The 14,024-nt window shown below is 43.2% G+C and overlaps 1 protein-coding gene across 3 annotated transcripts in view; it reads left to right on the top strand.

Moving 5' to 3' along the window:
* The first annotated feature begins 2,183 nt into the window (after positions 1-2,183).
* Positions 2,184-14,024, top strand: part of LOC148502715 (tapasin-related protein-like) — a 34,531-nt gene continuing 22,690 nt past the window's right edge. The window contains exons 1-2 of one of the 3 annotated variants that reach the window (XM_088449474.1): positions 2,184-2,432; positions 7,696-7,869. In XM_088449474.1, the coding sequence (XP_088305600.1) occupies positions 2,366-2,432; positions 7,696-7,869 (241 nt within the window). In that variant the 5' untranslated portion in view covers positions 2,184-2,365. Of the gene's footprint in view, positions 2,433-5,772; positions 7,135-7,695; positions 7,870-8,154; positions 8,333-14,024 lie in introns of those variants that run through there. The other 2 variants (XM_088449473.1, XM_088449475.1) reach the window with 2 other exon arrangements.

Here is a 14,024-nt window from a genome sequence, read left to right as displayed (position 1 = left end):
TAGCATACAAGTCAGTCGCAGCACCTGCATGCAATGTCAGCGCCAATGTACATATGCATTGTACATTATACTTGTGCAAAGGGAGGATGCATGGCGCAGGGTAGTCATATAGGGTTCTATGTATTAAGCCTTGGAGAGAGAAAAACTGGATGGAAATAAAGTACCAACCAATCTGCTCCTAACTGCCATTTTTTTAAACACAGCCTGTAAAGTAAGTTAGGAGCTGATTGGTTGGTACTTAATCTCTTATTCTCTATACGTTGTTATTTTATACGTTTTTTGCAGACACTCAAACATGGATGTAATGTATGTCCAAATCCAGAACAGGGCTGCTGTTGAACTTGGTTTGGATATGAAATCCCGGCTGTCGGGATGCCACTGGTCAGAATACCGACAGCGGCATCCTGACAGCCAGAATCCTGACACCCATAGAGAACAGTGGTGAGTGTTTTTTTAAAACCCTATCCTAACCCTAACCTCCCCTCCTGGTGCCTAACCCTAACCTGCCCCTCCCCGCATCCTAAACCTATATATATATATATATATATTAGGGGTGAGCGGGTTCGGATTTCTGAAATCCGAACCCCCCCGATCCGAGTCAGGCTCGACTTTTCCCGCCTGACTCGGATCTGAAATCGAGGCAAATCGTCATCATCCCGCCTTCCGGGTCTCGCGGATTTTGGATTCTATATAAGGTACCCGCGTTGTCGTCATTTTCTCACTCGGCTGTGGACAGTGAAGAGGGAGGGTGGGAGTTAGGGCTGGCTGGGCTGTGTAGTGTAGTGTTGTGCTGCTGTTGTCCATAGGGGCTGTGTCCACTCCTCCAAAGTCCATAGGGGCTGGCTGGACTGTGTTGTGCAGTCAATTGTCCATAGGGGCTGTATCCAATCCAAAGTCCTGTGCAGTGTCCCAGTCCTAAAGGGGTGCTGTAGTGTTGTCCAGGGGGTGCTCTGTATCAGGCAATTTGGAGGCCCCTGAACAAACTGGCTATATTTTACCTGAGTTGCCCCCCCTCCAGTGTGTACTCCGAAAGAGTGTTTAGTGCAGCCGGGAACCTTGTCAGCGAAAGGCGTAGGAGGTTGCTTCCACAAAATGTGGAGAAGATGATGTTCATAAAAATGAATTATCAACTCTTCCAGGGAGACCAGCCTCCATAACGTACAGAGGGACCTGTGGTGGTGGATTCCAGCGGGGATGAATTAATACTCTGTGAGGATGAGGATGTACACAACACTGAAGAGGGTGAGGAATCGGTAAATGAGGAGGATGAGGACGACATCTTGCCTCCGTAGAGCCAGTTTGTGCAGGGACAGATTAATTGCCATCTTGTTTTGTGAGGGCCCAAACGAACCAATCATTTCAGCCACAGTCGTGTGGCAGACCCTGGCGCTGAAATGATTGGTTTGTTAAAGTGTGCATGTCCTGTTTATACAACATAAGGGTGGCTGGGAGGGCCCAAGGACAATTCCATCTTGAACCTCTTTTTTTTTCTTTGCATTATGTACTGTTTGCGGCCTAGTTTTTCAAACTGCCATCCTGTCTGCCACTGCAGTGTCACTCCTAGATGGGCCACGTGTTTGCGCCGCCCACTCATGTCGCTTAACATAGTCATCCAGCTACCTCGGTGCAACCTTTTGGACATAAAAACACTATTGTGAGGTGTGAGGTGTTCAGAATAGACTGGAAATGAGTGGAAATTAAGGTTATTGAGGTTAATAATAGCATAGGAGCAGAAAAACCCACAAATTCTGTGATTTTAGCTGTTTTTATGCTTTTTTTTTCAAAAAAATACAGATCCAAAAACAAAACCCAGAACCCAAAACACGGAAGGGTGGTTTTGGCAAAACCAATCCAGATCCAAATCACGAAGAAAGATCCAGATCCAAAACACGAAAAGTGGCCGGTGCACACTCCTAAAATATATATATACATATATATATATATATATGATATTGTATGTGTAATGCAATGGAAGTTCATATATGTTCATGTTGATATGGTAATGTAAGAGGGGATGTAGCAATGTAATAGCACCTATAGCCCAGTGCCCTTTTGTCCTGCTGGCCTCCCCCATCAGTGAGTGATGGACTTTTCTAAAACAGTCCCAGCACGGACTTCACCATTAACTGCAGGGGGGACTTGTGCTGTACACTGCAGTGAGGGCTAGGAGAGGTTATAGAGACCTGACAGTTGGGAGGAGTGTGCCTGAGGCAGTTAAGTGGAAAAGGAGCTCCTACATTAAGTGTCCCTTACCTCAGGAACATCTGAGGTGGTGTCCAGGGAGCGACATCCGATCCATGTTGGCTGGAGGGCAGGACGGGTCCTGAGTGAGCTGCCTGAGGGGACAAGAGAGCAGGCCTCATCGATGCTGTGTGAGAGGGTCCGCAGCCGTGAGGGAAGCGCAGGAACTGGAGCCGACAGGAAGCTGCCAGGTACATAGAGGGAAGTAGCATCCACAGGACTGCCCTAAATCCTTCCCCCTCCAGAGTGACTGACAGCCAGGAGCCAGAGAGGAGGGGAGATTGCTGTTCCAGGTGCTGAAGCTGTACTACAGGGAGCAGGTCTTTCAGCTAAATACATATCACACCTCAGTACGGCTCGCTGCAGACATAATAGACAGTTATACAGCTATAATATGGTCCTGATCAGCATTAGTATCTTCTGTTATTAGAAGACTCTACTGAACTGATAAATCTAGCTAAACGGCTCAAGTTAAACATTTCACCAGTAGTAGCTACATTAAGGCCAACTCCTCTCCTTACCCTATCTGCTAAGAAGGAACAGAGGGCCTGAGTCAGAGCCGGACGCTCTGACAGAGCGCTCGCTCTGAATCAGGGCCGGCCTTCTGTTTTTTTAGAGCGGCCTGGCCGCTCGCATAGCTGTGGGTGACCACCCACAGCTATAGCGAGTGGCCAGGAAGATGGTCGCGATGGTCAAGACCATCGCGACCATCGGGCTTGCAACGAGACCCTTGTGGTAGGGTCTCGCTGCCGCAAACCCTAGAGTGCTTTCGGCTCTAACAGCTGAAAGCACTCCCACTGACATCACTTGTGATGTCAGTGGGGCCGGCTCCAGACGGTAGGCATTCCCATGGGAACGCCTCCGTCTGGACAGTCACGCCCCCGGCCCGCCCACCCAATGGGGCATGCTGTCACTCAACATCGACAGCACGCCCCCTTTGGTACGAGACATGGAGCGACGGAGTGCCCGTCGCTAGCCGGCTCCGTCGTGCGCATGCGCACTGGTCTGAATCAGGCCCAGAGGTTGAACAGATCCACTGATAAATGAGCTTGACCTGAGGTAAATCGAACTGTCAGGAGAGTATAACAGGATCCCTCAGTGGGTAAAACCTAACAGCTTACTGCTGATGTAATACACCTTTGTTTTATATATATATATATATATATATATATATATATATATATATAACCTGAGAGACTGTGACAGGATAGGGAGACTCAGATTCTAAATAATTAAAAAACTGCATCTACAATATGGAGGATCTGACAAGATTCAGCATGAAATAAAAAGAACCATGAGTGAGGTCAGGATTTTACGCCGATGATGGGCAGAGTCAGCTACTGTATGTACATTCAGTGACAATTACAAGAGAATATCCATCCTAGGGAGTGACAGTCATCTTCAGGGACAGCATCAGTCCACCTAAAGTAATCTACAGGCCCGAGCTTGCAACATACAAGAGCCAGAGTCAGAGTCAGTACAAGTGTCAGAGCAGCGTTACCAACCATCATTAGTTATCAGGGAACTATAGTAATAAAGTAACCTTGTATTCAAAAATGCACCAACGAAAGGGGTATTGGCCAGACTTTGAGGGACTTGTGAGCTCACTAAATCTTGAAACCTGTTTGTCCATAATCTGCTAATCTGAGTTATTCCGTTATATGCATGTACAGCAGTTTGTAAGCATAAGACTAATCCATTTTCCCACAGTACATGATCAGAAGCGTTCCTTATTAATAAACTTCAAATCCAAAGTATGTGAACCATTGTTAAAGGTGTTATTAGTGTACTTAATGCTATTATTAGTGTAAGTTTTTACTATTGGCTGTAGACTTGAAAGATTATTGTTAATTGTAAATATGTGTTACAAATTGCTGTATTATTAAATTAAACTGCAGAAAATTCATTCATTTCACTATCCAAGTCTGCGTGAGTGTAAATCCTACAACTATCTGACTGAAGAACTCCGGGAAAGCCTCTCTTGATACCACTTAATCCGGTGGGGGTGTTACACCCCCACCCCCTAGTGCCTAAACCTAACCTCCCCATCTCCGCACCCTAATCCTAACACTCCCTCCCCGGTGCCTAACCCTCCCCCCTAATGCCTAACCCCACTACCTAACCTCCCCCTAACACCACGATACTTACCTTCGGGATGCCGACGGTCAGGATACTGGTGCCAGAATCTGTCAGGATTTTGATGCCGGTATTCAGACCGTCGGCATCCTGCATGCTGACAAGAAGACTACAACCCGTTGAACTCATATTGGATATGACAGAGATGACATTTTGGTGTTGGGTGGTATCCCATAATATGGATTCTCTACTCCCCCACCCCTTATAGGAATGCTCCTATTGCTGGCCACTTTTTGTGCAATCATTTGCAGTGCTGTAGACCATGATAGGACGGCACATGTCAGGAAAAGTAAAAACTTCATGGTAAAGTGTTACTATTACTTTTGGGACACCCCATTAACTAAAATATTTCTTCTAAAATGCTGCTCATATCAACTTGCTTTGTGGCCCAAATGTAATAGCCCACGATTTGTGTGCACCAGCATGATTCCAACGAAGAAACCATTGGATTTAAAGCAGCAGTTAGTTTGGATTTTGCCTTAAAACTGATCAACATTCTAAATATAGCAGCTATCTGTAATTGCGCCAGTGTCTGCAAATCGCGGGTTTTTACATTGGACATGTCTTAAATAACATGTTTGTTTAAGATGTATCTGGAGCTAACAAAGTCATCCCAATTAAAGTAAAGGTTGATGTTAATCTGGCATCTCAGAAGATGTGCTGATACCTTCAGCTGCCCACAAAACCGGAAACACACGTATATGTGTGTAGTTCCTCCCTTAAAGTCTGGCCTCTTCCTACAACACAATATTATTTTTTGCTTTTGTTCACGGTATCTACTAAAGTACTTCAGCCATCCTGCATTCAGAAAATAACAACCGATACTGGCTTCTCCAATTTGATGGAACATTTGGCACCTCTTCACCTGTCGCCATCTTGACACCCAATTTGTGGTTCCCAGTCCACATTTAGTTATGAACTTCCTAATACTGTACAGATGTATCCTCATATATCTAGCCTAAATACGCCTCGCAGCTCGACTTGCTAGCGTGAGTGAGCCGCCAGGTCCCGTGCCGCTCTGCTAGCTTCGGGCATCTTCTGCTGATTAATATGCAACACTTGTATATCTGTGTGCATCCGAGTCAGTATATGAACGGAACTTGGAATGAAAAATACTGCGGCCGCTACATTGTAGTATTTTGCATACAGATTCAGAGACTCCGTCACTCACAGATATACAAGTGTCATATATCAAACTAATCAGCACAATCTGCTGCGTCCTAGTCGCACCACAATGTGACTTCACATTTTCGGCAAAAAAGACACCTGGCGCTAGCAGAGTCTCACGGGACCTGGCGCACCAAGAGGGTCTTTTTAGCGTGACTGCAGCAATAATGTATAAGGACACATCTGTACATCCAGCTCCTCATCGGTGGATGCTAGCTGCCATGTTGATCTGCAGATCCATGCGCTTCCTTTCTAAATGAGTGCAATTGCGCAAACCTGATAGCTTGACTTTACAAGTATAGGTGCGTACATACATAACGATTTTTTGAGCGATTTAACGACGTCGTTATCGTTAAATAGTTTAAAAAATCGTTAATTTTTTTGGGGTGAACGATGAACGAAAATCATCCACGCGCGCTCCCGATTGTAGTTTGTAGTTCATCGTCTATTCTGATTGTCCAACATGACTATTTTTGTTCAGAAAATCATTCATGTTGTACAGAATGAACGATGAACGATGTCCATTCACTGTATGCATGATTAAAAAATTGTTCATCGTTCATGAAAATCGTTGACAAAATCGTTCATTAATTTAGTGACCAACGATTTTCGTTCACTTTTTCAAGGGAAAATCTAAACGAAAATCATTGGTTACTAAAATCTGTACGTGTGTACGCACCTTAATGCACATTCACAAATGACTATTAGAATCTGTCCATGTAGAACTGCTTTTTGCGCTCGCCTCCTCCCGAATCCTGTCAGCAGAGCCTTCCATCTCAGAGTATGTTCCTGCTGTACTTGTCCATAATACATTGTACTGTACTTTATTGGACAGCACTTTAGTATATGTTGAAGTTTAAAGAAAAGATGACAATCAAAATGAGACACTGTCCATTTACCTGTCCATATTCCAGCCAGTAATAAATACACCTGTGCACCAAGTAGGAGATCTGGAAAACATGCACTGTTGGGGGAGCCCTGCTATAGAACATCAATTGGGTTAATTATTAATACTCCATAATAATATACTAGTCAGTGCATAAGGAAACCAATATGTACATATATGTCCAGGGCAGTGCTAAGTCCTTCTGCTGCTTCCCCAAATTCACAAACTTGCTCAAATGATCTGGAATGGAGCCCACATCTGAAATAAAAACATTAATCTCAGGCAGGATGGCCCTACTGCCACATTTAATGGCTTACTGTGATCGCTGGTCCTGTATATGCTGCAACTATGACACACAATACACTTTGTATGATGCATATTAAAGCTGGATAAATGCTAATTATGCCCTTTTCATAGACTGGCCACACTCACTCTAAACATTTGGAAACCCCTCTCTAGAAATCCTGCGTTTGCATTGTATGAGTATACTCAGCAGCCTCCTGCAGAATATATCAGCGCTGCACTTCAGAACAGCAGTGAATGAGTTAATCTTCTACAGCCCAGGCAACGCCCATCTTTGCTTAACATGTTCTCTAAAACGAAAGTAAAAGCAACATACAGTAATGAGAGGAAGACAGAAACTGCAATGGACTCCTCCAGCCTTATTGTATCCATTATCCTATGTACACTACTACTAATATCTGGTAAATATTGTCAGTCTGTTCACATGGATGGAGGTAGACTGTATAAAATCACTGTATTCGTCTTCATGTTCTTCTATAGTATCCATTAACTTGTTTTACTTTATGCACCTACATATACATTGCAGAATGGCTTTTTCGTAACTTCTGTAAAGACCTGCAGGCTGCAGAACATTGTCCTAGTTGCCAACTATCCCTAAATTGATAGGATATGCCGAGGTTTTATTAAAGATTTGTCCCTGGAAACCTCCCCTGTTTTTTATTCTGACCAAGTGCTTGGTACAGCTTCTCTTATTTTGTTTATTTAGTGCAATATATTTTTATTATTATTTGAGCAATATAAGATAATATTTTTGAACATTTAATAATCAGTATCTGTAAATAATGTACATCTTGCACACCTAGTTGTACAGTAGAAGTTAGACTTAATGGCTGCTATTTAGTTACTTGGTCTTTGAATAATAGATTGCAAGAACAAAATACCAGTAGATAAATACTAGCCTTTTTTGTATTTTCAGTAAAAATATGTAAATATTCTAACATAAGTCCCTTTTTCTTTTGCAGGAAACAGGTCCATCAAAGAGGGGGTATTAAAACTTCCATGTTTGTATGAAAAATCTGGTGATCAATGGCTTGTGGATGCTACTCTTCCCTCAAACCAAGCTTTACTTGTACTAAGTAGTCAAGAAGACGATGTGGAGTCTCTTGATTTTGAAGGTGTTAAATTTATTTTTAAAGGTGAGACCACAAGATTCTTATGTAGTTATATTATAATTTAAAAAGAAAAAGTGATGGGAACTTGGAAAAAAAAAATGATGTTACCCCAACGTTTGCAGAGGAGAAAAACACTTTATAGATTGCTAGCATTTTCCTGCAGCTTCACTTGCGTGGATGTCTGTTATTGCTTAGCGGAACTCATTTTACAAAGAGTGTAGTGGCATCTAATATTGTGATATATATTTTATATTGTAGACATTGATCACAAAATGTATTTATAAACAATATTTGCTGTTTTTCCTTCAGGGATTAACACAAAAAGATGCTTGGGGCTACTAACTCTGGAGTAAGCCACTTAACCTACAGCAACACTGAAAGGTTGCAAGTAACGTGTGAAGCAACTCTGATATGTAGTATTTGTCTTGATGCGCCATCTACTGGATTGACATACAGTATACTGCAACTTATATATAACATGTAATCGGTAAGATGCAGCACTCGTAGGACTTGTGAGAAGTATTTATTCCAAAAGTTAGACAATCATTTATATATATGATATATATTATATAAAATCCATAGTTATTTTGAACTTGAGGAGCTTGTGCAAATTCCAATAAAAAATATTTTTGTCTCCATAGTTCATAAACAGTTACTAAAAGTATATTTGTCCCAAAAATATTTTAATATACATCTAGTCAATTTTGGCTTGATGAGCCTGCACACTGCACACGCCGAGTGTCAATCATCTGTTTTTTCCTTTACTGCTCCTCTCCCTTATGTGACATTGAGATAATACATACCTCAGTTTCTTTCTAGGTGACTAAGCTATACAATATTGAAAATGGAATCCAAATTCATCCCGTAGTTTTAGCGTGATTGCCACGACCTGCCGGCCGATTCTCCAGATACCTCAATCTGAGAATCGCCAACTGTGACTTATGGTTACCTCAGCACATGCGGTTACTATAACACGGTTCTGCCACCACCAACGAAGTTAACGGGAGTCGTTAGGTTCTCCGCTCAAATCTCAATATGCACACTCACTTACATATAGATACGTAGCTTTGACCTCACAGGCTCGTGAATTCGACAAGAACACGGAGAATACACTGGATTAAGAATGTTTAATCCGAAAAATATTTCCAAGGTTATTGATTACAGAAAAAGGTAGTACTCAACAAATATGGACAATACAAATATATCACAAATAGGTTTCAGAAAATAAAAGGAATTAAAAATGAAAAAGAACCCAGAGTCTTTACATCTAGACTCCGTCGTGAAGGAGACACAGGAGCATTGGATTCTGGCCAGTCGTCAGGACTCTACTTGGGCACAAGAACACTTATCACTGAGGGAGATGCATAGTTATACTCTCACAGCTGCACTAGCCCCCACCTTTGGGTTTTTCACTCTTTCATTGCTGTACACTGGGCATTAAGAAATCGGCCACACCCTTCCATATTGTCTATAGGAAGTGGGGGTCTTGAAACAGTGTGAAGGGGTCTTTAGAAACCAATAAGCAGGTAACATACCCTACATCTCTGTCATCTCCCTCCTAAAGGATTTTATATCCCATGACCTGGCTTGACTAGGGGCCTGATTCAGACCCACTCGCGAGCGGCTGTCCGCTCGCAAGTGGGTCGATGTTATGGACTGAGCATGCGCACGACGGAGGGAGCTCCGTCGTGCGCATGCGCCAGACGCGACGAGCGAAGGAAAGTCCTTCGCTCGTGTCCGATCAAAGGGGGCGTGCTGTCAATGTTGATTGACAGCACGCCCCCTTTGGTGGGCGTGCCGGGGGCGTGCCTCCCTGACGGGGGCGTTCCCACGGGAACGCCTCCCATCAGAAGCCGGCCCACTGACATCACTAGTGATGTCAGTGGGAGTGATTTTGGCTCTGATAGAGCCAAAATCACTCCGGAGCTTGCAGTTGAAAACCTCAACCGCAGGCTCCGGCTCGCAAATTCGATGGTCGCGATGGTCTCGACCATCGCGACCATCACAATGCACGCTCGTATAGCCTGTGGGTGGTGACCCACAGCTATACGAGCGTCCAGGAGGACACTCCATGAAAATGGAGCCCGGCCCTCATTCAGAGCGTGCGCTCTGCTCAGAGCGTACGGCTCTGAATGAGGGCCTAGGTCTGACCATCTGCATTAAGGATGTATCTCTCCCCAAACTTTATGGCCTGCAGAGATAAGAGATGGTTATCTAGATGCCTGGTTCCAGGAAGACAAATCTCCTCCAAGCTTTGTATTCCTACAGGTTAAATACAGGACACTGCCTAGAATCCATGTTGATACACACATTTATATATATATATATTTACATGACATCATTCCTGGCGATTATTCTCGGGAATAAACGCCACAATGATGCTGGAATGAACAGACAGACAGACAAACAAATATTTTGAAAAAAAAATAAAAAATTGTCTCCATAGTACATACACAGTCCCAAGAAGTACATTTCTCCCAAAAAAATTCTATGTACAGACACAACCATTACAACTTTATTATAAGTATATATTCTTAAGTGGCTATGAACTAACAACAATGTGTGGGGTTCTCAGTTCAAATATTTAAGAGCAAAGCATAACTACTGTGGGTGCGGGGGGTGCATTTGTTACACGGCTTGCATTGCCTCCTGGACCAACCTTCCCCCTGCACTAAGTCAATTTGCTGGACAGAACACAGCTTCCATTCCTGACTGTGATGTCCAACTCCCAGTGTTCCTTTTGTGCAGCCCAGGGGGGCAGAGAGGCATGCGCCCCCAGTTGAATGTTATGAGCCACCTTTTTGTACTTCGAGGCAACTCGGACAGCAACTAATAGGGCATTTAGTCTAGGCTGTGGCCTCTTTCAGAACCAGGTTAATGCTCTAATCTGAAGACAGTGCAGCCTTCCTCCCCAGCAGTGCCTGATGGCCTCACAGATAACACGCAGTCCCCTTCTCTGTGCTGCTGGCAGCTGGCTAGTACCCATCAGCCACATTTCTTCTCCACTGCTCTTGTGAGGCCTGCCTCCAAAGTCCAGACCTCCACAGGTGGTCAAGCATTCTCGAGGACTATCCCACCGACTCACTGACCAGCTCTCCAGTAGCCTATAATCTCAGGCACTGTCCCTACCTTCTAAAGTCCACGGGCAGCCCAGTGTTCATGGGGCCTATCAGGTTAAGCATAAATAAACTGACAAATAGGAAAACCAGGAGAAACAAATAATAAAAGAAACAGAAGAAAAAGTTATTACAATTTTGTCTTGGAAAGTACTTTAATATATTTTATTTATGTATTATATGTAATTACTAACTGTTGTCCCCTGCTGCCTGGTTTTCTCTCTCTTTCCTCCTGTCTTTCAGTCCTCTTCAACTCTTTCATCTTTACATACGCCTGGTTTTATCTTCTTATCCTTTTGTCTTAGCACTCATATAATAGCATGCCTTACCAATTTTATACTTTCCTCATTAATCCCAGTAACTTTTACCTCCCTTATTTTCCTCTTAAAAACTTCTTCGATACCCTCTCTTAGTGTTCCTGCTAGGCTGTTTCAGCGTGGCGCCGGGCTCTGCCAGATTTTAAAGTGCACCCTGCCCTAATGGAAGCTCCCTGCCAATCACAGACTGACGCTGGCGGGCCCACGGCGCCTGCCTCCTGCTGTGCTGCTGCGCCCGCCATCTCCGCAGCTGGCAGGGTCCCACAACGGGAAAAGTTGGGGGGAGCACTGAGCAGAGGGTAAATAGATGTGGGGAGAGCTTGGGGGCAACCCAGCATCTCAGTGAGTGCAGGGCACTCCACATAGAGTGATGGAAAGGGGGGCACGCCCCTCCCCTTTTTGGCCGCGCACAGATATGCCCTCTTTTATGATCGTCACCCTGCCCGATCAAGAAGCTAACACTATAGGTGCGCACACACTTGGCGATTCTACTGAGCAACTGCACGATTACGACATCGTAATCGTGCAATAGCTCAGTAATCGTGCACAAATCGTACACTTTTATGTCAGAAACGACCAGCGATGCGCACTCCCGCTGGTCGTTTCCGACATTGTCCACGTCTGAACATGCAGCACAATCTGACAGATTGGCATGTTCAGGAATGATGGACAGTGCCTGCACTGAACGACTGATCGTTCAGTGCAGACACTACAGGGGATCAGGAACGACGGTATGATTACAATGTCGTAATCGTACTGTCTTTCCTGATTGCCTAGTGTGTACGCACCTTATCCCTCATATCCTTATCTTTCCTCCCTCACTGCTCCATTGATTCACTGTCCTCCTTGGTCACTCTCTTTCTTGTGTTCCGGACTTTTGAATGTCTACGTTCAGCTTTGTCCAGGTAATATCAGCTTTCCAGCCATTAGCGTGAAGTCAGCTTTGTTAACTATAAGCAGGTCAAAACAGTTTAGCTACTTTTTGATTAGCTGTTGTGGTGATGCTGACACTGGCCAAATAGTGTTCTATTGCCTGTTTATTTACTAACGCTCAGCAACAGGTGCGCACCAATGTCTCAGTTTTTATCACTGCTTCATTTTATTATATAAACTATGTTCAGTATTTTAACATATTCTATTTATTTTTTACTATTGAAACCTTATAATTTCAGCTCCAAAATATTCAACTTAAATTAAATTCATTAAATAAAGTTTTTTTCCTTTGGCACTTAGTAAGCCTAGGCACTAGGCATGCCCACGCTGGTGTAATGCTGCAAAGAGAGATTCCACCTTAAAATGTATACATTCTGCACTGCAACTAGCTCAGATGGATGCTGCTTGTCTGCAGTTGTTACTGTGCATGTACTATAAATTAAAGTAGTATCATGAGTCCATTTTAAAATATCTGAACTGGAAGACCTTGGTGCTCTACTTGGAGGTTATCATATTAAGTGCACATGCTTTCACTATAGTGTAATATCTGCATCATATCAATTACAATCTTGGTTATTGACATACTGCTGCTATCCACTTTTTATACCATCAGCAAAAAGAACGTTAGCAGACTTTCTGTGTTATTTCAATATGCCATTCCCAAAGCAATGAGTTACTAGTTCATCTGTCTTCAATAAAACCGCTTTAAAAAATAGGAGAGAGCTATTGTCTAGTTTACAGTTGTATACATAAGGATTGCTTTAGTTGTACATCCAGCAGATGGCAGAATAACACCATGCATCAATTTAATTACTGTCATTTTATTGTACATTGCAACTTGTTTTTTTTTGTTTGTTTGTTTGTTTTTGGGGGGGGGGTTGGTCGTTTAAGTTAGTTCAGAGCATCTCACTGCATTTGATAAAGGCCATTGCTTTCTATTGAATGAATTGGCCATATTAATGAGTATGGGCCATTAAAATGGATGGAGTTGCACAGTAATGGTAGTAGTTTTTTCCCCATATTAAATATCACTAGCATGGGAAACAGAAAGAACAGGGGGAGACAGAAGTAAAGGGGGAAGAATATGGGATGGACAGGAGGGACAAGAAAGAACGGGGGGTGGGGGATGGAAAGGACAGGGGCAGATGGGATGGACAGTTGGGAAACTAGAGGAACCAGAAAAGATAGGAGGAAACTAGGAAGAAGAAGGGGAGTCAGAATGAAATTGGGGTGAACAGAGAGAGAGAGGAAAGGGGGAAGAACATGGGGATACGTTAGGGATGGGAAACACAGGGAGACTGGAGTAATGAGGGAAGAACATGCAGGAAGGACAGCGAGACATAGGACTAACGGGGAGATAGTAGAGAAGAGAGAGAAAGATCTCTGTACAATAGTTAGCGACCTGGAGAATGACGGGTTCAAAATACTAGTTAACAATAATAGTTTATTGAACAGTCTAACCAGTTTTATTTACATTGTATTTTTTATTCTAATGCACGGACCCCTTACCATTATACTAGGATCCCTTAGGTGCCAAATTGCTAACCCAAGTGTGATTCTTTGAATAGTTGGTAACAGTCAGACAAAAATACAGATATTGGGATCTAGTAATAGAAATATATATTAAAAGTATTGATCAAAAACTTGCTGGCAGTGTGAGATGAAACGTGAATGGCTAGAAATATGCAAAGATCTCAGCGCATGCCTTGTTAGACTTAAGAAAAATGACCACATTTTTAAAAAATCTTATGTTTGTAGTTTTTCTTAAATATAACCAGGCATGCGCTGAGATTGTTGCACAATTCTAGCCATT

The sequence above is a fragment of the Taudactylus pleione genome, unplaced genomic scaffold (assembly GCF_031769625.1).
Source record: "Taudactylus pleione unplaced genomic scaffold, aTauple2 ptg000485l, whole genome shotgun sequence".
Classification (NCBI taxonomy): domain Eukaryota; kingdom Metazoa; phylum Chordata; class Amphibia; order Anura; family Myobatrachidae; genus Taudactylus; species Taudactylus pleione.
This window is presented reverse-complemented; position numbering and strand designations above follow the sequence as displayed.